The 24,626-nt window shown below is 49.1% G+C and overlaps 3 protein-coding genes across 4 annotated transcripts; 1 reads left to right on the top strand and 2 right to left on the bottom strand.

The window, feature by feature from the left end:
- Positions 1-469: 469 nt before the first annotated feature.
- LOC134032154 (SLC35A4 upstream open reading frame protein) lies at positions 470-1,719 on the bottom strand. Its single transcript, XM_062475991.1, has 3 exons — positions 1,506-1,719; positions 1,105-1,203; positions 470-667 (listed from the first exon to the last, which is right to left on the bottom strand). The coding sequence occupies exons 1-3, from the start codon at positions 1,515-1,517 to the stop codon at positions 470-472; spliced, it is 309 nt and encodes a 102-aa protein (XP_062331975.1). The 5' UTR covers positions 1,518-1,719.
- A 154-nt stretch (positions 1,720-1,873) lies between these two features.
- Positions 1,874-9,897, top strand: hmgxb3 (HMG box domain containing 3; the record flags this gene model as incomplete). Its single annotated transcript, XM_062476931.1, has 20 exons — positions 1,874-2,080; positions 2,548-2,716; positions 2,961-3,135; positions 3,395-3,811; positions 3,989-4,234; positions 4,430-4,659; positions 4,750-4,850; positions 4,967-5,047; positions 5,170-5,255; positions 5,378-5,479; positions 5,558-5,698; positions 6,165-6,469; positions 6,636-6,763; positions 6,915-7,046; positions 7,200-7,384; positions 7,765-7,987; positions 8,079-8,212; positions 8,561-8,680; positions 8,856-9,065; positions 9,346-9,897. Coding segments are annotated over exons 2-20 (3,726 nt in total), but the record flags the coding sequence as incomplete, so codon positions are not given.
- A 1,391-nt stretch (positions 9,898-11,288) lies between these two features.
- On the bottom strand, positions 11,289-24,261 carry csf1ra (colony stimulating factor 1 receptor, a). 2 transcript variants are annotated; one of them, XM_062476386.1, is made up of 23 exons: positions 24,129-24,261; positions 23,446-23,532; positions 21,041-21,325; positions 20,282-20,563; positions 19,781-19,917; positions 19,629-19,662; positions 19,409-19,519; positions 19,100-19,301; positions 18,495-18,610; positions 18,056-18,167; positions 17,351-17,550; positions 17,087-17,178; positions 16,824-16,950; positions 16,518-16,622; positions 16,324-16,434; positions 16,045-16,207; positions 15,866-15,945; positions 15,508-15,614; positions 15,179-15,301; positions 14,951-15,062; positions 14,475-14,574; positions 12,957-13,062; positions 11,289-12,574 (listed from the first exon to the last, which is right to left on the bottom strand). In XM_062476386.1, exons 2-23 carry the CDS (start codon positions 23,507-23,509, stop codon positions 12,449-12,451), a joined length of 2,895 nt encoding a protein of 964 aa, XP_062332370.1. In that variant the 5' UTR covers positions 23,510-23,532; positions 24,129-24,261; the 3' UTR covers positions 11,289-12,448. The 2 variants fall into 2 exon arrangements, with proteins under 2 accessions (XP_062332370.1, XP_062332369.1); XM_062476385.1 differs by lacking the exon at positions 19,629-19,662 and having other exon boundaries at positions 19,409-19,571.
- Between the last annotated feature and the right edge of the window lie 365 nt (positions 24,262-24,626).

Below are 24,626 nucleotides of genomic sequence, written 5' to 3'. Positions count from 1 at the left end.
CACATTTCATGGGTCAGACAAAGTTTTAAGTCGCATACGATAATGGTCATCTGAATCCCATGAATCCCATAATATACAGAAACATGATCATGATTTTTCCCATACTTAATATTATTTCTGCTTCAACCATCCTCGTTTCGTTAAAATATGCTATGGATGAACCAGGTGGCATTACAAAGCATCCAAAATCCCTGTAACATTACCTGTAACTTGAGACTTGACGCACGTATATTTGTAGTCTTCAACACACACACACACACACACACACTCTGTTCAAGCGGAACCCTTAGACCCAAAGCAAGCCAGTCAGTCTGAAACATCCAGTTATATCAATCAGTATCCTCAGTATAGTGCACATAGGAGAGGTCTGGGCCTTCTCTGTTGGCCTCTACCTGAGCAGAAGCCATCTAGTTCTGCACCTGAACCTGGCTCCCACAGAAAGGTCCTGGAGAAGGACTAACTTTTCTTACTACTTTGATCCTTTCTTCATGATGTCAAAGTAGTCTTTGATGGTGCGTTCGATATTGGGAACCTGATAGTTCTGAGCAGCGTAAATGCCGGTGATTGTTCCAAGTAACACTCCCAAGATGGCGGAGGAGCGGAGTTTAGCCACCACGTAGCCCGCCAGGAAACCTTTCAGGAAGGGAGAGCCCAGCACACTGCTGCCCTGGAATATGAGACACTGTCAGTATGCCAGGTAGACTGAACACTGACCACCAGTATCTGGGATATTATAATAATGACTGAAACATTAATGTCCTGTCCTGACTCAATGGATAACAGACGAGGAGTCTGGTGAGGGAATCGGGCTAGTAATCCGAAGGTTGCCAGTTCGATGCCAGTTCGATTCCCGGTCATGCCAACTGACGTTGTGTCCTTGGGCAAGGCACTTCACCCTACTTGCCTCGGGGGAATGTCCCTGTACTTACTGTAAGTCGCTCTGGATAAGAGCGTCTGCTAAATGACTAAATGTAAATAACTACTCAATAAAGTCCAAAGTAGTCTAGATGGCAGTAGGCTATAGCTGTATAACTAAACATGTGAAATATAACATGCAATTAACACTCGTTTGTTCATTCATAACTTAATAACTTGGGCAACTACCTGTGGGATTCCTGCAGCCACCTCGCTCTCCACTCGTCGATGGATCTCCTCTAGTTGACTCTTGAGCTGGTTAAGGTCCTTCAACTGCTTGAGAGGGTCCTAGTATAACACAACAAGGAGTCTGGCGATCATTACAACAAAACAAACGTTTAGCTCACAGAAATGCATCGACTGTACTAGCTAGCAAGAAGTGTTTTCTAAAGTGAGGCTGGTCCGACAAAATCTAATCCCTTGGAGAGAAAGAGAACAGCGAAGGACAACATAGCATTTCAAGGAGAAGAAGCCGTCTGTGTCTGCCTACATCATTATTAACGTGTGGTCCAGTTCACGCTATTCCAGCAAGTACAGTCATCTGACAAGACACGTGAAAATAATAAAACTGATAAGACTACAGTACTCACCTTGTCCGCCATGTTGTTAAGTAGAGTGCTCTGTGCTCAACTTCAACGCCTTGATAGTTGGTGCTCAAAGTAGTTCATCTGTGCGATTACTCTGGTCTGATAAACTAGTGTAGAACAAGATTTCCTTTCCAAAATGTCATTTCTATTAGGAATTATTGGATTTATAGGCATCTGCTGTGTCAGCAGGCTACATACAGAGTTGATGTGTGGCACTTAGAATTTGTTGATTCGTTAATTCGTTGAGCTCTGACAGAAACCGATCTCAAATCTATTTCTGTAGGAGAGAAAGCGGATGGATGTTTGCTTTCACGTGTTTAAAACGTCTTCTGTGATTGGCGCGCAGATGTTCATTGCGTTCCTGGATTGGTTGACGTCCATAGCAACAAAGCGCCATGTTTTTGCAAGTCTTGGGCGAAATGGGCACCGTTTCTGGATCATTGTTTAAAATCTCTAACGGTCAATTTATATCGAATATGGAAAACAATCTATTTTAATTTCAATAATGAAATCTGGAGCATTTTCAGAGTGTTGAAAACTTGTTTTTGATCCATCTGTTCATTTCTTCGGTGTGTGAGGTAAGGTTTCAATAAGGGGGCTTCTCATTGGATAATACAGTGATTCTGCATTCAGTATGATGACTCCCGAATAATCCGAATTTCATACAGGAGGGCACAATATTAGAATAGAAATAGACGTTGTGTGTTTTGTTGACTTCCACCAGCACTGCTAGACTTTTAATTGCTTAGACAACTGAAAACGAATTATGCACACTAACAACGTTTTAACTACAACTGTCAAAGCATCCGTTTGCCTCCTTCAAAGTACGACTGAACTGACAGTGAACAGCCAAAACAAGCAGTGTTCTCCTGACCCATGCAGTAGTTGTTTCGGAGGCCAGACGTACAGAATATGTTGATAGCTAGCTGTAGCCGATAACCGTCAATACCCAAGAAAAATCGGTGGTTGTAAAAAGCAACCGACACACACACACACACTGAAAATATGGACCTACATAAACACATGTGTCTTGGATTCTACATAGCCTCTGCATCCATGGAGATGATGGAGACCGTGGAGGTGTATGAGGAGTCAGACGTGAGGATAGGGGAGGAGGTGGAGAGCTGCTACACCCTCATGGAGGTCACTTCTCCCAAGAGGAAAAAGAGAAACAAGACTCAGGAAGACAGCACTGAGAAACAGAAGAAACCCAGGTAGCAATTATGTTGAACCCTAACCCATCTCTACTGTCTAGTACCAACCCCAACCCATCTTTACTGTCTAGTACCAACCCCAACCCATCTCTACTGTCTAGTACCAACCCCAACCCATCTCTACTGTCTAGTACCAACCCTAGCCCATCTCTGTCTAGCTCCAACCCTAACCCACCTCTACTGTCTAGTACCAACCCTAACCCATCTCTGTCTAGCTCCAATCCTGACCATCTCTTCTGTGTAGGTCAGCCTACCTGCTGTACTACTTTGACGTGCACCAGTCCATGCAGCAGGAATATCCCAGCATGCCGCAGTCTGAGATCAACAAGCGTATCAGTGAGAGCTGGAGGAGGCTGACCGTGGCTGACAAGGCCTTCTACCTGGAGAAGGCCAAGCAGGAGAGGGAAGGGGCCGACACTGTGGGTTCCTATTTAAAGTAAAAAACTAAAAAGTAACAGAAAAACCTACAAAGATTTATTCACGTGTTACCAATGATACTTCAGTGTTTGGTGGAGGGGGGACATCTGTTTGGTAAATCCACTCATTCTGAGGTCTCCTAGTTTCATTCTTGAGCTACAATGACAGAAGGAAGACAAGTTAGAAAAGAGGAGCACAAAAACACATTATCCATGTTTCCTTTTCTCTTTCTAAACGTGACTTTAACTTCCTGTCTGCTAGACATCCCCGATGCCCTCTCAGGACCTGTCTGGCTTCCGTAAGATCCTCCCCAGGGCCAACTACGTTCTACTCCCCAGGAGTTACCCCTCCCAGGTGGGTCTGGAGCCCCAGGAGTGTCCAGGGGGGGACGGGGGCCTGGCTCTGGGCGGCAGGGTGGAGCTGGTGGGGCAGTGTGTCCAGAGTCTGAGGGGCGAGGATGCCACCGTGACCCTACAGGGGGGCCTACCATCCTCCTCTCCATCAGCCCCCATGCCAAACTACGAGCCCCAGAATTCAACGGGAGCTGGATTACTGCTCATGGGGGAGGAGCCGAAGTTGCTGGGCGGGGATTACAGCACGGTTGGCATAGCGACAGAGGACGTAGTACAGCAGGTGAAAGGAGAGGCTGCTCACCTGGTCACTCTCCTACCTGGGCAGGTGAGTTTCACAACCTGGGAGTAGCTTCATACCTTAGTCCCTAACCTTCAGGATAGGAGAAGATAAAACACATTTTTACTGGTGTCATGTCAGTTATTTCCTGTACTTCCTGCGAGGTGTTCTAGTATCTGCGTCTCCTGCTGTGTCATTCCTGCCGTCTGACCTGTTTCCCCTCAGAGTCTGCTGGAGCCCACGGCGTTGCCAGGAGCCAGCACTGTAGGCGCGGTTGTCATGGTTCCTGTCGCCGCCAGTGGGATGGGGGTGGACCCCAAACCCTCCTTTAAGATGGCAGTGAAGACGTACACCAGGAGAGGGAGGGGCAGGTGCCAGACTGTGGGCTGCCCCTACGTCTACGTGACCCGCCACAAGCCGCTCTCCTGCCCCAACTGTGGGAGAGACCTGGGGGGCAAGTGGATGCCCTCTGTGAGTACCACGTCTCTGCTAGACCCAAACTAAGTTAGACCAGGTTTCACTTTTTAGTCAGGGTTTGAATGAGACAAGTTTCTTTAAAGAGGTGTGTAAATAAAAAATCATATAGCAGCACCATGTAGAATGTAGAAACGCTAAAAGTTAGGCTAAAGGTTGAGTGTGAATCCATCTCCATGTTTTCAATCCTAGGCCAAAAAGATGCAGGGTAAGAAACCATCTTGCCCAGCCAAGCCTTCCTCCCCACTGCCCCAGGGCAGTGCCCAGGGTCAGGCTCCAGACCCCAGCCACACCAAAACCCCCGGCCGCAAGAGAGAGAGCTTGGGGTGCAGGCAGAACCGGAGGGCGGAGGAGCGTGCAGTTACAGCAGGACAGCCACCAGAGGGCAGCAACACAGACGCTCACACACAGACTGCCTTGACGTAAGTAGTTCCATTAATAGAAGTCATTACTACATTTGCCATTTAATATGTTCTGGATGAATGTATCTCGATATATCTGGACATGCTCAGTCCCAGCAGAGTGACAGCCAAGGGTAAAGGCCAGGAGAGAAGCACTGCGATTGGTCAGAAGCGCCCTATGCGGCCCATCCTCCCAGCCTATTGCAACACAGGTGAGCGTTGAACACAGAAACCATCACCCGTGTGGGTTGAGATGAGGAGATGAGCGGTGTTATGTCACCACAGTCCACAACCACCTGACCCAGTTCTGCTTTCTCCCTGGTGGCAGGACAAGCTTTGCTCCAGTGCATAACTGTTCCCTCTGACAAAGGCAAAACCGGGACAGCCAGTAACAGCGGAACAACCACAGGTATAGCGTCGTCCTCACTGACCCTGTCTGTTTCTGTGGTGACGGTGTTGGTTTGATGTGGTTGGAGGCGGAGGGTTCTCTGTGGTGAGTGTGACATGCTGAGGTTTCTGTTCTCTAACCAGCTCTGAGTGACAAGATGTCTGCTCTAAAACCCAACACTCTGAAACAGCTGGGCCAAGCTGTCCCTGTGTCCGCCACCCTGGAGCAGGTAAGATTACACACACACACACATCTACACACACACACACACACACACACACACACACACACACGCGCGCGCACGCACACACACACCCTGCCTCTCTAACCTAATCCCTGTTCGTCCTGTAGAGCTCTGCTAGTCCACCAGAGGGCAGCCAGTACATTCTGACTGACAATGGGGTTAAGAGGATGTCCGTGGTGCCTCTGTCACACCCCTCCACCCCCAGCCTGGTTAGTACTGCTCTCACTGTCTCCCCTGGGGGGTCTGCTGCCTCTATGGAACCTGTAGTGATGTGTGTGTCCTCCCAGGATCTGGGCCTGTCGACAGCGCGAGGCCGTGGTCGATGTAAGAACCCCTCCTGTGACTACGTGTATAAGAACAGACACAAGCCGGCGGAGTGTCCCTGCTGTGGCTGGGAGCTGTCCAGGAAGACCAGCAAGAGCACCAAGGTGCTGCTCCAACTCTTAACCCTTTATCTAAAGAGCCTAGGTTTAACCCTCATCTAAAGAGCCTAGGTTTAACCCTCATCTAAAGAGCCTGGGTTTAACCCTCATCTAAAGAGCCTGGGTTTAACCCTCATCTAAAGAGCCTGGGTTTAACCCTCATCTAAAGAGCCTAGGTTTAACCCTCATCTAAAGAGCCTGGGTTTAACCCTCATCTAAAGAGCCTGGGTTTAACCCTCATCTAAAGAGCCTAGGTTTAACCCTCATCTAAAGAGCCTAGGTTTAACCCTCATCTAAAGAGCCTGGGTTTAACCCTCATCTAAAGAGCCTGGGTTTAACCCACCGCAGGGGGCTCAGCCACCAGAGCTGCTGCCGTCCACAAACCCGGAGGTGTACTTCCTGTTTGCCAGTGTCTGTCGCTGCCTCCGCTTCCTGTTTCTCAGTCCCTTCCTTCCCTCTCTCTGTGTGGCAGTGTGGGGTCCTGCTGGACCCGTACGTGGCCCTGAGCGCGGCGCAGCGGGAGCTCCAGCGCCAGTCCACCCTGCAGCTGCTGCGGCGGGACCTGCAGATCCCCGAGAGCGAGGCCGAGCTGCGCGACACGCTGGGCCTCATCCAGGAGCTCAACAGCCCCCAGGAGGAGCTGAGCGAGGCCGGGGCCGGCCCGCAGCAGGACCCGGAGGCCGGGGCGGCGGCCCAGCACGGCTGGCCTCGCTTCTACGAGTCGGCGGCGACACACTGCGGCCTCTGTCACTACCCCCTCTTCAAGGGAGGACAGAGGTAGAGTTTAAGCACAGGAGGGGGGGGGGGGGGGTACTGTTGCGTGATGTCAGGACCCTGTGTGTATGTGTGTGTGTGTGTGTGTGTGGTGTGTAGAAGGTCAAATTGTATGTACGTGCGTCCTTTCAATGTTAACTTGTGTCGTGTGTGTGTGTTTGTGTGTCAGTTCTGTGGCAGGCCAGGAGGACTGCTGGCTCCTGACTGAGTCTCTGATCCAGACAGCCTCCCTGCAGCTGAAGGTCTGCCTGAACACACAGTGCCTGGCCTTGCACAGCTTCACTCACCTCCACCCAGGTATACACACTCCTAAACACACACACTCCTAAACACACAAACACACACACTCCTAAACACACTTTCTCCTGAACACACACACTCAACACTCACCTCCTTCTGTGCTAGTATCTGGACCCTTGTAAGGGTGTATGGGTGTGTGTTCCTGCAGGTCTTTTCAACATTGGGAACAGACTGCTGGTGAGTCTGGACCTGTTCCTGAAGATCCGGACTCACGTCAGACTGGGTCAGAACCCCTCCCAGGCCGTCACAACCATCTTCAACCAAATCCAGAACCACCCTGGTAACACCACACACACACACACACACACACACTCACACACACTCACACATCCTTAAAATGGACATACGCACAGATACATCCACACAAACATTGAAAAGCTCTCACACACACTCATTCCCTCCCCTCCATCCCCTCCCCTCCCTCCCTCTCCAGTCCATGGCTTGACCTCAGAGGAGTCCCTGCATGTGCACGAGCTGCTGGTCAGTGGCTACTGGGCGTTCGAGTGCCTCACGGTGAGAGACTACAACGACATGATCTGTGGCGTGTGCGGCGTCGCCCCCAAGGTGGAGATCTCCCAGCGGTACACCAGCAACGTGCTGGAGCTCAAACACGTGGAGGTGAGAGAGAGGCAGGACACGCGCACACTCAGACACGTGGAGGTGAGAGAGAGACAGGACACGCACACACTCAGACACGTGGAGGTGAGAGAGAGACAGGACACGCGCACACTCAGACACGTGGAGGTGAGAGAGAGACAGGACACGCGCACACTCAGACACGTGGAGGTGAGAGAGAGGCAGGACACGCGCACACTCAGACACGTGGAGGTGAGAGAGAGACAGGACACGCACACACTCAAACACGCAAGTCCGCATTTGTAAAGTGCCTCCGTCTGAATACACGCGTGGGAAACATGCCAGCGTGCGTGCGCGCGCGTGGCCCCAGGGTGGACGGCTGGCGTGCTGACGCGCGTCTCCGCCGTTGTCGTCCGTTGTAGTTCACGTGGCCCGAGTTTGGCTCCCCGGACGAGGTGCGCGTGGACGACTTCTGGCTGACCATGGAGAGAGAGGCGTTGGAGCAGGCCGCCTTCCCCTCCGACGTGCCCATCACCCGGGTGGACGCCTCCATCATCGCCCCCTTCCTCCCCCCCCTCTTCAGGAGCTCGTCGGTCATCAACACAGAGAAGGACAAGCTCCTGTCCCCCGCCCACGAGCCTGCCGGTACCGCATCTCCTACCAGGGGGGCTTTTCATCGCCGTTACACTCAACCACCAGACTGGCCTCTCACGTGTGTGTGTGTGTGTGTGTGTAGGAGACCCGTCGGCCCTGGTCCGTCTGATCCACGAGGGTCACCTGAGACCGGAACACCTGGATGAGCACAGCGAGGAGGAGCTCAGAGCCATCCTGGAGCACTGTGGAGAGAGCGCAGAGCCTCACTGCACCCAGGTGTGTGTGTGTGTTGGTGTGTGTGTGTGTGTGTGTGTGTTGGTGTGTGTGTGTGTGTGTGTGTGTGTTGGTGTGTGTGTGTGTGGGTGTGTGTGTGTGTGTGTCAGAGACAGACTGCTCTCCTCTGCCTGTGCTGGACTTCCTTAACGTGTTCTCGTACGTGATAAATGTGGACGAGCTGAACACCTCTCTCTCTCTCTCTCTCTCTCTCTCTCGCTCTCTCTCTCGCTCTCTCTCTCGCTCTCTCTCTCGCTCTCTCTCTCGCTCTCTCTCTCGCTCTCTCTCTCTCTCTCTTTGACCTCCTTCTCTCCTTCTTCTCTCCCTCCCTTTTTTCCCTCCCTCTGTCAGGATGAGTTGTTGGTGTCTTTGATCTCCCTGTACACGCGTGTTCAAAGTGGCCTCCCCACCTCCCCCCATCCCCCCCCTCACCTCACCGCTGGCAAGCTGTCCAAGGTCTGCCCCCACCAGGTAACCCCAGGAACACCCTCCCTCCATCCAGCCCTTAATACATTTATCTCAAACTACATCTGTTCTCCCCCCCCCCGCCCCCCACAGACAGAAAACGACATATTTGCTCTCTCTAGATATCAAACTACACAGGTGGTCTCCCCCCTTAGATATGAACCGTCTGTGGTCTCTCCAGGTGGTGTGTGGTTCCAAGTTCCTGGTCCGGGGAGAGACGGCTCGTGACCACGTGGACCTGCTGCTGTCCTCCAGGTTCTGGCCGCCTGTGTACGCTACCGACGCGGCGCAGCAGGTGGCGCTGTGCACTGACATGCAGTACCCAGAGCTGGCCTTCAGGATGTGGGGCTGGAACCAGGGCTGCTTCTCCGACCCCACAGACAAGCCTCAGGTAGGGATACAGGGCTGCTTTAACACCACGCGTCTCAAAACACCCTCGTGGTTAGGGTTAGGTTTGTGGTGGTTGTTTAACTGTCCTTTTCTAACAAGGCCTTTCGCAAACTTGAGGTAGTTACAGAACTCTACTTCTGCCTCTCTCTCTCTCTCTCTTTTTCTGTGTCTCTCTCTTTCTCTGTCTCACTCTCTCTCTGTGTCTCTCTCTTTCTCTGTGTCTCTCTCTCTCTGTGTCTCTCTCTTTCTCTGTCTCTGTCTCTCTCTCTGTCTCCTCTCAGTTTGTGTCGTGTGCTGAGCTGCAGGACCAGCCCTACAGCGCCGACCAGCCCTGCGTGGACGAGAGCGTCCAGGTCCACCCAGCAACCAGGTCGGCCGGCCGCTGGCTGGTGCACCCCACGGGGGCCGGGCGGGGCCAGGAGCGCTACGCCATGGGGCTCTGCAGGGAACTGGAGCCCCACTCAGGCCTGGTGGCCGACCTCTTCAGAGAGGGGGAGGAGGGGGAGGGGACGGGGGAGGGGGGGGTCGAGTGGAGCACGGACCAGGAGGGGGGGGAGGAGAGGAAGCCCGTCGAGCCCGTCGCCTTGGGGACGGGGTCGGAGGGGGGGGAGGGCTCCGTGAGCTGGGTGAGGAGCCGGCCCCAGGTGTTCCACAACGCGGCGTACTACTACCTGTTCAACCGTTTGACGGACTTCCTGAGCAGCAGGGAGATCGTGGCCCAGCAGATCGGACAGGTGCTGCGGGCCTGTCAGCCCGGGCAGGTGGTGATCCGGGACGCCCTCTACAGGCTGGGGGTGGCGCAGATCAACACGGAGGGGGTGGAGGAGGGGGAGGAGGCGGGGGTGGAGGAGGGGGTGGAGGAGGGGGTGGAGGAGGGGGAGGAGGCGGTGTACGAGGAGGAGGTGGTGCCCTGAGGGAGAGGGGGAGGCAGAGGTGCTGGCCGAGTGACAGTGTGGAGGGGTAGTTTGTCGTGTGTGTGGGTGGGTGGGGGGGGGGGGGGTAGAGTTGTATGACTGAAGAAGTGCTCTAATGGTTTTAAGAGGTTAAAGTGCTTTAACATACTAACTGGAGCTTAACACCGGCTTGACAGTTAACTCTGATGGATCTCGTCACTCGATGCCTTTGGGACTAAAATACGAAAACATATTTATTGTGTATGTGCACTAACATGCCAGTCATGTTCAACAGGTTTGAATGTGTCAGAAGGTGGGATTTGTAGTTATGTGGCCATGGTGTGGACTACAAGATTTTAAACTTGAGTCAGTAAGGACTGGGCAGGTGTGAACAGACTCTGGCTATGGCTGGCACTGAGGTGGGCGTAGCATTACTAAACTAACCCCTCACCCTGTGTAGTGAACTGCTACATTACACATGGAAGAGTAACGATGTGTCTGCCTTTACATGTTGATCAAGTATTTTAAATAAACCTGCATAAAAAAGGAAGCATGTTTCAGTTTCTGTGATCTCTTTAAGAGGTCGACCACTTCCTCACTAGCTGAGTGTTGTGTAAGAGATGAGGAGGGGATGGAGGGAAGGAGACACAGAAAGACGTATTGAAAATGGGAACCAGCGAGAAGTGAACACCAAGACTGGTTTTCGTTCCCCTTCGTAGGGTTTCTATGATGGGCGGCCCTCAGCTTCAAATGCCCTTTTGACTTTTGCTTAGATCAACCCGTTTTCAATAACAGTTAAAAGCTGCTTCTGTACTGGCCTGTTTTCTTCCTAAAATATTTGATAACCCAAATTAACGATTGAGTTTAGCCAACTAACAAGGTTTGTTGTCTTTCAAAAACTTAAATAAAAAATGTTTTGTATGCAAGGGAACGGACATGCACAACAATCTTGGGGGGCTAGAAAACCACAAGACTGAAGCGACGTCTGTTTCCAGGGAACACATGACTCCTCTTAGTCGTCCGAGACTAAGAGCTAAGTTAGGTCCCCATTAAAATGTACTTTCTTAAAGACAAACATTTGAGGCCCTCAGCAATTGGAATGCTTGGTGTTCCCTGTGTCAGGATTATTCTAGGTTATTAAGACATTCTAATAAGTACTGTTATATACTGTATGTCTTTATTGAAGTTCTTGCTTTAGTATTGGGACAGATTCATGTGCTGTAGATTGAAAGGCAATTTGTTCTGCAAAAAAACAATAGCCACACTATAGGAGGAACATTTATACACATTTAAATGTGAAAATAAAGATACATTTATTGATTGTTACATAATTACAGTATATACCATGTTTCATTTATTCATGTTTCTCACTTCATAATGATCATACTAACCTTCAATCAACACAGATATTCATCACCTAGCTTGAACATCGATCTGAAACAAACATTACTCTTTGGCAGTTTAAACTGAATGCTACATGTTCAGTCATGAGTAAAACATCAATAACGCTACCTTGAATTTGACAATGAAGAGAAATTAAGCTGTTTCTCAGAACTTTGTCTCCTTTTGGTCCATACTGGATCCTGGATTCCCCTGGCAGTCATACGGCCTCAGCACCACAAGCCTGGGGGGGGGGGAGGTGGAGGTGGAGGGTGGAGGGTGGAGGTGGAGGGTGGAGGGTGGAGGTGGAGGGTGGAGGTGGAGGGTGGAGGTGGAGGGTGGAGGGTGGAGGTGGAGGGTGGAGGTGGAGGGTGGAGGGTGCTCCACCTGCTGCTTGTCTGATCCTGAGACAGCCCTGTTCTGCTGCGCCTCAGCTGACGTCATGACCTGGTGCTCACACCTAGCAGGCCCAACAACACACTCACATGCTGCCTTCTGATAACTACTATGATTGTTGTGTGAAGTTGACAAACAATATGCACGTTATATCTGACTTGAGAAGCATGGATAATACAGGTTTCATGGTTTGTGTTGTGGTGTGGTTCAAGCCAAGGGAACTAGGAAGGGTATGACCATGAGCTAGGACAGGGTGTTCGAATCTGAGTGCTGCTGTTTGTGTACTGTTTGGTTCCTCTGAAAAACCGCAAAATTCAAAACAACAAAAAAGAAATTGGAAGTGAACTTGCTGACAAGTGTGAAGAAAACCCCATGTAAGCATCCTCAACGGAAAAAATCACTATAATTCAAAGTTATGTAAAAAGGGAACACGGACAGTAGAATGAATAGGTCATTTAAAAATTATCTTTGCATGGAACATACAAGGAAAAGGGAGAGTGTGTATGGAACTACTGTATATTATTGGGTAAATCATGAAACGTGATGTTTATCTCTAAGTTATTTAAACTGTCTGGTCTTCTGCTTCCTTCTGACTCCTGCCTGTCTGCCTGCTGACCAGGCGAAGCATAACCACTGGTAAAAATAGCTTTGAATCCTTTCGCTTCCAGAATTTAAGGCTTCTAGAAATGCTTCTGAAGGTGAAAGACTGGACTTTTCAACAGATCTGGTAGTTGTTGATCTTCATCAGCGGCTGCTCCGCTTCCTCCTCTTCCTCCTGGTCGCAGGCTGGGTCGCGCTCCTCCTCCTCCTCTTCCTGCTGTTGGAGGTTTTGATACGTCTGCTGCCGAGAGATAAAGGTGACTCATCTTAACTCCTAAACTCACACAGTTCCACCATCACAACGGTGTCGGCTGTTCAGCGTTGGTGTGACGTGGTCAACGGTTTCATGACAAGCCACTGAGGGCAAGCACATTACACAATGGAAAAATTCATCCACAATGTGTATTTCATGCCCAGTGCATAAGGGCTGCTCACTTTTGTGATGTGTGACAGGCTTGTTGGACTTCTACCAAGCATGTGGCTGTATTCACAGCACCCAACAAGCTCCATCTCCTCCCTCTCCAACAGCTCCATCCCTCCACATATCCTCCTCCCCTCCATGTTCTCCATCCCCCAGCCCTCCACCTCTTCCACCCCTGTACCTCCCAGCCCTCCAGCCTCACCTGCTCTGCCTGGTCCCCCAGCAGCCTTGCAATCATATGGCCGACCTTGCTGAAGGTGGGCCTCTCAGTGGGCTCCAGGTTCCAGCACATCTTCATGATGTCATACCTGAACAAACAGCAGTGTTGTTATCTCAACGCGGCAACATTCGTCCCCTTACAACACCGCAGCTATGGCGAGACTCATGAATCTCCGTCTCATTCCCTTCCTAATCTCCTCATCACATTCCCCAATCAGCCCTGATCCTGACATACAACAACCCTAACTTTTGTTTAGATTATTATTATTAGTATAATAGTTATTCCTTTCTGTAATGTATGTATGTACATTGTCGTCAGACGCTGTGTGAGTGTAGAGAAGCAGGGGTCTGGTGGCGCAGGGCAGAGACGAAGACCTGCCTCCAGTGTTACCAGACGGCCGTGAAATGGGCGGTCAAATGTGTCCCAGCTGGTCTGTCATGTGGCTAACAGGCAGAACTGAGTCACTCCCACACAGCAGCCATGATGCTGCCCCTGACTCAGGCCCTCCGCCTGCCCCCTCCACCACACTGCTATTCTGGGTGGTGTGACCACCGCGGAGAATTGACCTAATGCATATATGAGAGGCCCTCAGACAGCTCTGAAAAACACGCTCTTTATTTCTCGTTTCTGTGGGTTGGTTGGTTGAATTGATGTGTTTCTGCATAATCGGGGTGAAAAGCTGTTAATGAAGTCATCAAGTGATCGTTGTTTAGTCTGCTGAGGCCTCTACTCTGCCTTCAGATGAAAAGACACTCTTGAGTGTACTCAGACCAACTATGGATCAGATCAGGACTCGTGTGGTTGAGAGGGATTCTCATCAGTGTTGGTTGGAGAATCTAAGCAAACATGCAGGCCTTGGAGAAGCGACAAAGCCCTTCTTTGTGTTGGGTTATGGTCAGGGTTTGCTGTCTATCCTCCAGAAGGCTGTAAAATTCTGGAGGAGGTGAACGAATCACAGCTGATCTCAATAACTACCACAGTCATCTCCAGTTGCAGGATGGACATCAGTGTTTATCGTACAGTAATATATAATTATTCTAATCCAAAAATGTAAGGTTCGGAAATTCACTCAAATTCGAACAGTAAATTTCAGATCCCAAAAATTATATAAAAAAAATTTAAGCTTCAGAAACTCAAATCGAACAAAATTCAGGCTGCTCAAATTCGAATGGTGAAATTCAGATCCAAAAATTCTAACCGATTTTGTGATACAAATGTCATCACATTCTGTGGGAAACACTGGACATGCAGTACACACTCATGTGCATGGCAACATGATTGTGATTGTGGCCACCTACATTGAGCTGAACTGTAATACAGATGCTGCTCTTGTTCGGCTGACTGTGTGTGAATGTTACAAGTGACAATTCATAAAAGGGCCTTGAAACAAAACAGACAGCGATCCATCTCTAAATTAACCCCCTGCTTGCCTGTCAGATGAAAGAAATCTCGATTTAGAAGTCTTAGAAGTATCTTAAGAAAGAAAGAAAGATGACATACATCTCTGGAGGGGCGTAGTCCGGCCGGGACATCTGGTGGCCACACTTAATCATCTTGTAGAATCTGTTATCCACCAACATGCTGGGGTATGGACTCTTACCTGCAGAACAATCACTTCATTAGCTCCACAAACAATAGAGACTACAAAACCATTTATTGACAAGAACCAGGTGAAATATTTATAATAATGTAAAAACACCATAGATAAACACACTGTATGATACCCAGCTCTCAGGACAAGTAAGAGATGTTTTTGCAATAAAGTTCTCAGAAAATAAAGTATGTTTGTTAAAGAATGTATACTACACAAAATATAAATTTTGCAGTTAAATATGTGTTTCATAACATGTTTTTAACATAACATGTTTAAACAATAAGCTTCCAGTGACCTATTCAGCAAGTACCTATTCATCTTACCTACTTTCATCTTGATCTAGGGAGCTGGATGAGTTGAGCCTGCGTGGGTGTGCGCTTACCAAGAGAGAAGATCTCCCAGAGCATGATGCCGTAGGACCAGACGTCACTCTGGACTGTGTATACACAGTGGAAGATGCTCTCAGGGGCCATCCACTTCACTGGCAGACGGGCCTGCAACCGAGAAGAGGAGATCGTCAACAGACCGGGCCAGTCTGTTGCGGATGTGCTGCTGTTGTTCTTGGTGTCATCGTTGATTTGTTGTTTTACTGTTGTGGGTGTTTACTCACGTTCCCCTTGACGACGTAGTTGGAGTCGTTCATGATGTCACGTGCCAGGCCGAAGTCACAGATCTTGGCCACACGTCGATCCGTCAGGAGGACATTCCTGGCCGCCACGTCTCTATGGATACACTGAACACGGACATCCCATAAACAACCACGCCACCTTCCCAACATCGTGATGACTTAAGGTTACAGAGCAGGATCAATGACGATCTATCCAATTTGCGTATGAACATGCTGCACGAGGCACAGAAGCGCTGTTTAGCTGACAGATATTCCGCTACAGCTGTGAGAACAAGACCTCACAGACGTCGCTTGATGATGACATCACTCACGTTCTTGGCGGCCAGGAAGTCGAGGCCCTGGGCCACCTGTTGGGAGAACCTCAGGAGGTCGTCCATGTCCAGAGGCCACTCCGCCATGCCCTCCTCACACACAGACTCTGTGGAACACATCAAACCCTCTTGATCCGGTCCTTTCCAGGGACACAGAGGCAGCAGATAAGTCTATTGTATTTGTACCTGTCATTCACAAAGCATGGGACATCCACACAGAGCACCACTAGCTCGATGCATCGGCTTGTGTACTGTACCACATTGAACCCAGAACATTGTGGAGTTCTCCAGGTGGCCCTTGTAGACAGCTAGAAGCGGTGGGTTTAGAGTGGTGTGGTGGGAGAGACTGGAGGTTTACCCAGAGAGGACATGACAGGCTGAAGAGCAGGCCTCATCTCTTGGTAACTGTCTGATGACACACTGGAGATCCCACTGTCACTGCGAGGAGGGGGAGGGGGAGGGGGAGCATGCTGGTCATCAGTTTGTGCTCTTCACAACAACAACGCCTCAGAATTCTGGTGTTTCACGGTCTGGTACCTCCTGATGAACTGTCTTTGGACAGACAGGTTCTTGTAGTCAATGGTCTCCTCGGTAATGCCTGGAACGTTCATCACGATGGAGAGGAAGGTCTCTGCCTTTTGCCGCAGGAAGTTCAGTAGGTCGCCGTGGCTACAGTATTCCGTTATCACCAACACAGGGCCTGGTTGAGAACAAGGAAATCACATGGGAACTGAAACAAAACATGCTGGCGTAAACAAATAAAAAGTCGACTTTTGCGGCTCTGTACAAGGAAGCTAGGCGTGCGGCCAGGCATACCTCCTAGGGTGCAGGCCCCCAGCAGGTTCACAATGTTCTTGTGTTGTCCAAGATGACTCAGGATCTTCAGCTCTGACATCAGAGCCTCCCTCTCATCAGAGTGGGCACTGCCTGCAAGGCCACAACACATAGATGAGATAGAGACAGACAGACAGACAGACAGACAGTAGATTGACTGAGGCTTACAAACGAACCTTTCAGCATCTTGACAGCTACACGCATCACAATGTCCTCCTGGCTCATGCCGTACGCTGTGGCCTCCACCACCTTCCCAAAGGCTCCCGCTCCCAGGACCTTCCCTGTGGGGGCAGCACAAAGGATTCAGTTTACTTCCTCGTGGGGGTAAAGTGTGTTTTCACAAGGTCTTTTTGAAGCAATAGGTCACGAGAGGTGTGGTGTATCACTCATATTTCAAGGCTTGTGCAGCATCATCGACAGTTTGTGATAAACCACACCCTCTCGTGATTTATTCCTTCATTATGTCATCATGTTGGACATACCAAGTTTGAGTTTGTCTCTAGGAAACTCCCATTTCTCATTGTACGGAAGCTGGGTAGGGTCAATAAAAGTATAGTTGTTGCCATCAGTGGCCTCGATGATCTTCCACCGAATCTCATACCTTGGTTTCTGACGTAGAAGGGAGAAATATATTTGTGAATTCATGACTAAATTACCAGCCATACTGTATGTTGTTTCTAGTTGACATGATGTGTTATATGTAGTTCTCTGAGAGTATATCTCGGAGTATCTCTGTCTGTTCTACCTGTTTGTACTTGTAGAGCAGGATGACAAGCAACATGAGGAGGACAGTCAGCACGCCGGCTGCACCAATCAGGGTAGAGGTGAACAGCTTGTCTAGCCAATCACAAAAGGAAAAAAGTGGAGTCAGAGCAAAGGGGCAGAGTGGGTCTTCCTCTCTCTGTGTGTAATACAAGCTGGCACAGTAAACAACAGGTGAGGCCACAGAACTGACAAAGGTAAAACCAATGGTTCTTGCTCCTTGGTTTTTGAGTAGTTGAAACCTCACCAGAAACCTCCATGGCGAAAGTGTCACTGCCGACTCCGACCAGGTTGAAAGCCACACATTCCACGGTCATCCTACGGTTGGACGGCCCCACGGTCAGAACGCTCTCAACCTCGACCGCCCCTCTCTCCTCCCTCTGGACCTTGATGGTGGGAGCCAGGAGAGGGGCAGGCATCTGGCTCCCGGTGGCGTTCTCATTGCACCTGAGTTGGAGAACGGTGCATGGTGAAGGCAGGCCACAACCAATCAGCTATCGGTTAGCTAGGCCACAACCAATCAGCTATCGGTTAGCTAGGCCACAACCAAACAGCCAGTGTCGGTCCCTGGCCCCCCTGTGGCCCCCCCTGAGCTGACTGAATAATATATTAGAATTTTTTCTTCAGGGGTCCATGCCCACCTTTTGCAGCATTGTCCTACTGTATTTAATTTCTAATTGTTGATGGCCCTACCTCATTGTTTCAATTGAAACTCTTTATGTAGAAAATAAACGTATGATTTTAATGTAAAGCTAAATTATAGTATTTAATATTTAAATATCATTTGTTTCCGTTTTTTAATGTGCCCCTCTGATTAAACACTGGCCCCACCTTGGCCCCCCCCCAGTAAAATTTGTCTAGAACCACCACTGCAAACAGCTAGCGGTTAGCTAGCAGAGACTCCAGAACTCAATACTACAGGGTTGTTCCCATCAAACGGACTGGCACCTACGTGGATCTGATTCCGAAACACTGGTACCAGAGGATCCTGGGGGCGGGGTAGCCGAACGACGTGCATGTGAGGGTTGTTACGTTCTCCCATCTCACCACGGCAACGGGTCGCTCTGCCAATCAACAGAGAGAAACATTTCAGGGTAATCTGAAACCGCTTACACTGGAACCAGGGGGGATGTGAAACCTGGACCTTCCGTTTACAGCTAAATTCACTTAGAAAACGCATATCCAAAGTGAAACAGATAGTTTGTGAACCCAAAGACCTTCACTTAAGATCAGTGGACGAAACACTGCTACAATCCTGCTGATGTTGGGAAAAGACTGAGATGCATTTACCGCGCAGACACCTGCCATACATTGAGTGTTTCCGAAACACAGATTTAGTCTGTCGCGCAAACGTCTGTGATGTGTGAAACACAGCAGAGGGCTTCACTCACGGTACATCTGAAGATGAAAGGTGATGGAGGCGTTTGCCTTGGAGCTCATGGTGTAGAAGGTGTACGCACCCTGCTCCTGGGAGTTCACACGCCGCAGCTGCAAGGAGGCGTAGTACCTGAGGTGGACAAACATTTAGCTAAAAAATGTGGACACTAAACAACAACTAGCAATACCACTGACTATGATCAAATATACGTTGTGTATTATAGTTATAATACCTATAGTTTATGTAGCAATTAGTAACATATATTTTGGTAGACAACAACTAGCAATACCACTGACTATTATCAAGTATATGTAGTGTATTACAGTTATAATACTTATAGTTTATGTAGCAATTAGTAACATATATTTTGGTAGACAACAACTAGCAATACCACTGACTATTATCAAGTATACGTAGTGTATTACAGTTATAATACTTATAGTTTATGTAGCAATTAGTAACATATATTTTGGTAGGTGTGAGAGAGAGTGTGTGAGAGAGAGAGAGGGATGGAGGGGTAGGTGTGATATAAATGTACAAATGTGACTGCTAGACCGTGCTGTATCTTATAATCCTACGCACGGAGCTGCATTAGAAGGCACTGTATCAAACTCCTACCTGTTGTTATTTCTGATCAGCTTGCTTTCCTGAGAGGACGTTTGGGAGGGGTTGGGGGTCTTCCAGCCGTGCGTGTGGATCTGGGGGTAGGCCTCCACGAGCACACCCAACACCACGTCATCCCCCTCGTTCACCTCGATGGACAGACCGTGGTGCGTCAGCTTAGGGGACAGCTGGGGGGTCAGACGGAGGAAGGGGTCGTCTGTGGAGGGGGGGAGGGGGGGGGGGGGGAGAGAGTCATGGAGAGCTCCGCATCATGCTAGCTTCAGGTTAGAACCTCGTTCCGAGTTAGCGCGTCAGGTAGCTGACCTATGACCAGCAGGTATGTGGTTGAGCTGTTGGCCCCTGCTTCGTTGGTGCCGGTGCAGGTGATGTTGCCTGTGTCTGATAACTCCACAGCTGGGATGGTCAGGATGCTTTCTATGTCCAGACGGTTGTAATTAGAGTGGACATTCTCCTCTGTAATGCATGTCTGCAAGGAAAGAGATCATTTATCAGGCTGTGTAAGCCTTCACGTTGATTACCTTACCTTGAGAAGTCCACTGGTCTTCAGTCTGTCCAGCCTAAAAAAACATATTAAAGTACCAAAAACACATTACAACATCTACAGTTAAATATCTTACAAACATGAACTCTAAGAGTAACAGTAGTTACTGGTTACAGACACGTTCCCACACTCACCTTTTTGTTGGAAAGATTCCAGGTGACGTTGAAGTTGAAATTGGGGTTGTGAGTTTTGCAGCGGATCTTTAGAGTCTCCCCGACTATGCGTATATACTCATCTTTCTCCAGGAACACATAAGGGGGGAAGCGAAGCTCTAGACAACAAACCATGAAACACAATAGTTCATTTTGTATAGCAGCTTCCTATTAGTACAAAATATAATCTGTTTATCGGTTTTCTAGATGTCTCGGTACATATTCATATTAGCGGGTCTAGCGTAACCAAGACAACATGGGAGGGAGTCAGGTGGCTGAGCGGTGAGGGAGTCAGGCTAGTAATCTAAAGGTTGCCAGTTCGATTCCCGGCCGTGCCAAATGATGTTGTGTCCTTGGGCAAGGCACTTCACCCTACTTGCTTCGGGGGGAATGTCCCTGTACTTACTGTAAGTCGCTCTGGATAAGAGCGTCTGCTAAATGACTAAATGTAAAATGTAATGATTCTACGGCGTAGGACCTCACTCTGGATGACGTTGATGGAGACGGGCCACGATGTCTTCTCCTGACCGTCGACCTTGGCTACACAGACGTAGTCTGCGTTGTAGCTGGGATGGAGGTTGTGGATGAAGATGCCTCTGCGAGGGTCCGCGCTGACGTTCATCCCGGGGGGGAGCGCCGTGCCGTTGCCCATACGTAGAGTCAGGTCCGTGGCCTCGGGGTTAGTCACCAGGCACGTCACCAGGTAATCCTCCCCCTCCTTCCTCACCACGCGATGGTTGGGTCGGGTGAACAGGGAGGATGGGTCTGTGGGAGGCGCGGGGAGGGGGATAGGGGTTATAAAGAGATATCTGGAGGTCTCTCTTGGGTGTAGAATTACCCATCCTGTCCAGCACTGTTGCAAAATTAGCATACCATATCAAAAATCTACTCCAAACAATTACCTTGAAAATGTTGGATTATTATGATTTTGGCAAAGGCTTTGACACTTTATCTGTACAGACCAACACTTATACATCAACACACACACACACACACCTCACAATACAAACACACGCACACACACACCTCACAATACAAACACACACACCTCACAATACAAACACACACACACCTCACAATACAAACACACGCACGCACACACCTCACAATACAAACACACACACACCTCACAATACAAACACACACACACCTCACAATACAAACACACGCACACACCTCACAATACAAACACACACACACACCTCACAATACAAACACACACACACACACTCGTCAGCTCACCTTTCACATAGATGTGAACTGCAGAGAACAGCTGGCGGCTCTTCGGCGTTCCACTAGTGTACATACACTTATACGTTCCGGTGTGATCCGCCATGGGCCTGTCCACTCTCAAGGTCTGCAAGGTCCCATTGCCCTTGACGTTGCGACGGTGTTTGGGCAGCCGGGTCACCCAGGTGACCGGCCCATTTCCGACGCATCTCAGAACCAGCGGAGTACCAGGTGTGATCACCAGTTGGGAGCCCAGGACCACCGAGTTCTGCTTGATCACTGGGCGGGGCCACTCTGCTGCATGGGGGGGGGGTGGGGGGGTGGGGGGGGGTAGAGGGATGTGTGGTGGGGGTCAACACATTAGTCAAGGTACCAAGAGATACAGCAGTATGCTGTGAAGCCTAAGAGCTGCAAGGTCAGGGTGATTCTGTGATCATCATTGGTTAGTATGATCTTCTCAAACCACTCCCACCGTTTTCATGCCAGTCGATCATGGAAGCATTTGGGGATCATTCATTTACAGAAGCTGACATAGCTGACTGTCAAGATGATGTAAGAGAAAGAGCTGTGAGAATGTGTCTGATGTTTTAATCTGCCCTCAAGCACCACGGGCTGGGTGTTTTGGGGTCCAGCAGCCATCTTTGATTCCACAGAGGTGGTCTCATGCCTTGAAGAAACAGTGGAGAAAAGAGACAACGCTCTCTCTTCTACAAGTCCAGGCTTGTCTAGTTTCCCCCAAACTGAGCAGAACTGCACTCCATTACAGAGGCACGTTGCTGCTTCACAGATACTGAGGCAAACAAAGAGTGTCCTTTGTGTCTTTCTCCCAAAGTGACTTTGTGTTTCTATCCAAAACACAGGCTTGACAAAAGAGTATCTGTGGAGTGAGGAGCGTGGAGATCTTCTCTCAGGGGACGGGGCGACAGCGGCTCTAACCATGAGAGAAGGACAAACCAGCGTCTGACAACACGTTGCATAACCCTACACAAACTGTCTATTTTAGGTTATATATGGGTTGTCGTTTTACAGGAAATATCGGCAGCCTAAAGTTTAAAGATTTTCTGTTGAAATTTGTTTTTTTTACAAGTACCGTAGTATATTACGTGTTCTAACACAATTGGAGCGTTGATGTCTGTGTCCTGGAGGAAATGGCTGTGGTCCGTGTTGTTAAGACCTTGGTCGTTCACTGTGCAGTTTAGAAACACTCCATGAATCAAATCAAAGATGAGATTTTCTGCCTTGAATGTTTTCCAACTACGACCCTTTGCAAGAAGCCGTCTAGAGTGTGGGAGTTGACTGAAGTCCACTCACCAGTTCAGGAATTCCTTATTCACACCTTTATGGGTACTTCTATGGCTCACTTTCTGTTCACTAATGTTCTATAACAGGGGTAGGCAACCCTGGTCCTCAGGTGCCACTGTCCTGCATGTTTTAGATGTTTCCCTGCTCCAGCACACCTGATTCAAATGAATGGTCATTACCTGGCTTCCACAGAGCTTGATATAACAACCCATTCATTTGAAACAGGTGTGCTGAAGCAGGGAAACATCAAAAACATGCAGGACAGTGGACCCTGAGGACCAGGACGGCCTACCCCTGTTCTATAAAGTAGATTGGTGTCTGGGTTTAAATCTCAAAGGCACAAAGACAAGCGGTTCGGATGTTAACCCTGTAGAGCTGTACAGTGTAGAGGACAACAGATATTTCTCACCATCTATGGAAAACATTAATCTATGAATTAAGCATTTCATGATGTACGCGATGATCCATACTTTGTTCTGGTGTGGGACTGACACAGGGAACAGAATTTAGGGGACAGCACCTCAGTCACACAGACTGCTTCATCAACAAAATCTGACTGAGCTTTTTATTAAATATCAAACGTTTTTAGATCTAAATTTGCCATGCATTGGATAACCCCTTTAAGGAATCACCCCTGACATTTTAGCTTCACCCAAAAAAAAATCGGCATATTTTGGTTCAACAGATATGTCTTTGATAGTTTCTGAAAGCAAGTGATTTGAAATTACAATTGAATTCAGTCCTGCTGATGATCAAATAAACGACTGCGGGTTCGAGTAACAGCGCTGTGAACACAACAGCAGTATTGATGAAAACAACCCATGATGCACCATAAAAACGCAGTGAAATGAATCAAGTTGGTCATGCTGAAGTGTGCTGCCGCAGTTAAACACATATTCACACAAGTCTGCGTTATCCTCTTCAGTGAGATCGGTTTACTGAAACTAAATAAAAAGTAAAACAAAAAAGTTCTTACAAATAGGACAGCAATGAAACTAATGTAGGGTTTGAATGTTGCCTAACCCTAATGGAGGACACAGTTGAGAAACTGCAGTTCAACATGCGCATGCCCTGCGCACTTTGAAGTTTAAAGGTGAGGGCAGGTGCTGTCTTACCTGGAGCAGCTGAGCGGAGCATGCTCAGTACCATGGCTAGGTACAGCAGCATGATGAAGCACATATCCTCAGTGTGGAAACTCTGATCTGAGAGAGAAACGAGAACCAGGCCTGAGGAGATTCTGCTTCCTCACTTCCTCCTTTCAGCGGAGGGTTGAGAAAACAGTCTGGAGACAAATACTGTTTTAGCACAATCAGTTTAACTTCATACACGTATACATGCAGATGAGATGTTTTACTGCTTTTAAACACATGGCAAACAGGTTTGGGAACACTGATGTTAAACTTTTCAAGGACACTAACTTTTTGCACACTAACAGTCCCCAAAAGTTTTAACCAAACTTAAATAAATACAACAAAATACACTTAAAGTGAGAAAACAAACTACCAAGCACAGTGATGATCATGAGAACTACATTTCATTTACAAGGTGATCTGACTCTTCTGCTCTGAGACAGGAACGTCCTGTCTCCTGCTACAGGCCCTCCTGTAAGCCACTCTAGGACCCACTGTCGGCTGTTCACACAGTAGCTGCTAGAAGAGCATCTAAAACTCTAACTCTACACATTGGCACCATTTGGGCCGTACATAACGAATGCTACGAGAAATGTAATAAGTCATAATGCAAATAATGTTGCTAGAATTAAACTGAATTTAATAGGTAATTGATTAAAATAAATTACCTGTGCTAAACTCTGGTGTGTGTCTGGTGTCCTTCCTGATGTCTATGCTCCCTCGGGCCAGAAGGATGTCAGGATTCCCTCAAACCCACAACCCTGCTCTCTCCAGCTGCTCTTCCCTCCGCCTGTAGGGAACTGTCTCCCGCTGAAAAGGACAGGGAACAGAGAGGGATGGAGGAGGGGAGAGGAAGGGGATAGACACACTCCCACTGTCACACAGTCACACTAACAGACAGTTTGTTGTGACACAACATACTAATGGAGGTGTGTCTGATTGCCACTGATATGATCTGGAAGGGCTAGGGAGCAGGGGGGGTTTGGAGGGAGAGGGCCCAGGCTAGGGAGCAGGGGGGGTTTGGAGGGGCGAGGGTCCAGACTAGGGAGCAGTGGGGGTCTGGAGGGACAGGGTCCAGGCTAGGGAGCAGGGGGGGTCTGGAGGGACAGGGTCTAGGCTAGGGAGCAGGTGGGGTCTGGAGGGACAGGGTCCAGGCTAGGGAGCAG

This window comes from Osmerus eperlanus, chromosome 13 (assembly GCF_963692335.1).
Source record: "Osmerus eperlanus chromosome 13, fOsmEpe2.1, whole genome shotgun sequence".
Lineage (NCBI taxonomy): Eukaryota > Metazoa > Chordata > Actinopteri > Osmeriformes > Osmeridae > Osmerus > Osmerus eperlanus.
This window is presented reverse-complemented; position numbering and strand designations above follow the sequence as displayed.